Source organism: Austrofundulus limnaeus, unplaced genomic scaffold (genome assembly GCF_001266775.1).
Source record: "Austrofundulus limnaeus strain Quisiro unplaced genomic scaffold, Austrofundulus_limnaeus-1.0 Scaffold281, whole genome shotgun sequence".
Classification (NCBI taxonomy): Eukaryota; Metazoa; Chordata; class Actinopteri; order Cyprinodontiformes; family Rivulidae; genus Austrofundulus; species Austrofundulus limnaeus.
This window is the reverse complement of record NW_013952683.1, coordinates 58,646-61,000: the sequence shown is the minus strand read 5'-3', so window position 1 is coordinate 61,000 and position 2,355 is coordinate 58,646. Positions and strand designations below refer to the sequence as shown.

At 47.1% G+C, this 2,355-nt stretch overlaps 1 protein-coding gene across 1 annotated transcript in view; it reads right to left on the bottom strand.

Moving 5' to 3' along the window:
* ankdd1a (ankyrin repeat and death domain containing 1A) overlaps nucleotides 1-1,478 on the bottom strand; it is a gene marked incomplete at its 3' end in the record, with an annotated part of 11,987 nt that extends 10,509 nt beyond the window's left edge. The window contains 6 exon segments of the mRNA XM_014021187.1: nucleotides 1-28; nucleotides 207-311; nucleotides 383-481; nucleotides 695-793; nucleotides 915-1,018; nucleotides 1,216-1,478. Of these exon segments, the coding sequence (XP_013876641.1) occupies nucleotides 1-28; nucleotides 207-311; nucleotides 383-481; nucleotides 695-793; nucleotides 915-1,018; nucleotides 1,216-1,249 (469 nt within the window).
* Between the last annotated feature and the right edge of the window lie 877 nt (nucleotides 1,479-2,355).

Genomic DNA, 2,355 nt, shown 5'->3' with positions numbered 1-2,355 from the left:
CAGCGTGGTGCAGCGCCGTCTTCTCTGACTGGTCAGAGACACATCAACAGGTTACACACAGGAGTCAAGGCCCACACACACACACACACACACACAGAGAGAGAGAGAGAGAGAGAGAGAGAGAGAGATAACTGACTCATGCCCATTTTTACTTAATGCATCACTGAACGTAACATAAAAAWTATGTACTCTGTACTCAGCAGCACCTTGTCGACTCTGTCCAGTCTGATCTCTTCCAGGTCCTCCATGATGAACTCCAGCACTTTAACATGGCCTCTCTGAGCAGCACAGTGCAACACACCCAGACCATCCTAACACACACACACACACGATTAGTCTGACATTAACCCCCTCCATCTGATATGAACCGTAGAGCTCTTGCCTTATTTTCACAGTTGATTTTGGCTCCACAGGAAACCAGGAWCTGCAGGATCTTCAGGTGACCGAACCAGGAGGCCAAAAGCAGCGCATTCATGCCAAACTGTGGGCAAATATTTACAACTAGATGTTGTTACACAGAGGAGAAACTGATAGCAGCAGTGTGGAGAGCAGAATATCCAGTTTTTCTGCTGTATCCCAGAAATTGGACTGAGCAGTCAGTGTTGGTTTTTACTGCATCAGTTTTACACATTTCTATGTGACACGGTGTGTGTTTTCTATGRTAGCTTTTCAATAAATTAACTTGAGTACGTACAGCATCCTTCTCATCAACCTCTCGGTCGTGGACCAGTAGGAGACGCAGAGCCTGTTCATTCCCAGCTCCTGCTGCCCAGTGCAGTGCTTTCCGGCCTGTCTGTGCAGACACACACACTACATTACACCGACAAAACTCTCACACACACTGTGCTGTGAGTCTGTCAGACTGAGGCAGGCTGGGGGGTCTCCCTGGACCGTCAGTGACAGTTTGAACTCACTTTGTTTTTGGCTTTGAAGCTCACGCCCCTCTTCATCAGCTCCACGAGTCTCTCGGTGTCGTTCCTCTTCGCGGCATCGTGGAGCTCCTTCTCGGACCACAGCACTGGCAGCAAGAAAGGCAGTATGGTTAAAAAAAAAAACCGTGCTCCAGTTAAAATAATACATACAGCACCCAGTAATTAGGGGAACGCACGAGGAGTATGTGTTTCCCGTTCTACAGCCAGCCGRACACACGGACATCCTGTCCGAGCTTTAAGAGCAGCCGGCTAAAAGAAAAGAAAAACGGCTGATGTTACTCACAGATATCATCTTCCGACACCAGGTCGTCCTCCATGTTGACGGTGTTTCAGAGRCTCGCGCCTCTCACATTCCTCATGCTGGTGCTCGACTGTCTCCAGATGTACGGAGAGACTGACCCGCTGACTGACTCGACTCCACAAGACAGAGCCAGAGTCASTTCCGGTACTCCCCTTCAAAATAAAGTTAGCTAAAGCGTTCGTTTTCCTAATTTCCCTGTCAGTTCGTGTCCTAAAAAATATTAGTAGTGGCTCAGTTGAAAAAGCCTTTGCCTCTCAGCAAGAAGGTTGCTAGACCGAATCCCGGCCCGGGACCTTTCTGGGTAGAGTGTGCATGTTTTCTCTGTGCATGTGTGGGTTTTCTCCATGTACTGACCACAGACCACAAACATGACTGTTATTGGTAACTCTAAATTGTCCCAAGGAGCGAGTAGATTGTGAATGGTTGCGTCCAGTGTGTAGAAAATGGGTTATCTGCGGGATCAAAGTGGGCGTGTCACACAAGTGGGCGTGTCAAAAGCATAAACACTGTGGACTACGAGGCCGACATGAAGGTATCCTTCCTGCTGGATGTCTTTACAGTCTGACCCTGACCTCAACACTAAAGTTAACCAGGAGAAATGTGGCCGAAGTAGGGTTCTCCAGAAAAAGTGGTGCCGTACAGTAACGCCCCTTTTGCTCTTGTCTAATGAAGTGGTGCCGTACGGTATCGCCCCTTTTTTTGCTTGTCCAGTCAGGTGTATCCCTCTAACAAAGTCCGTCAAATCAGGTGTGTGGCTTTAGAATCGCCTTTCCTTGTGACACGCCCTCTCGTCCGCAGAGACCCCACTTGGGTGTGTACCCCCAACAGTCCTTATGTTCTACCTCGCCCCTCCCACAGTGGTGACCATCAATGAAAGGGGAAAAAAAAACTGGTTAAAATGGATGGATGGATAATAGTAGCAAGATGCAATTACACTTTTGGGGTTTTCTTTCAAAATAAAAGCTGGCTAAAATGTAAAATTTCCTGATTTTGTGAGCTGTCCTAAAAAAAAATTAGTATCAATCTTACTTCCGGTTCACTCCTTCAAAATAAAGTTGGCTAAAACACTCGTTTCCCTGATTTCCTCGTCAGTTTGTCCTAGTAGTATATAATAGTATATAT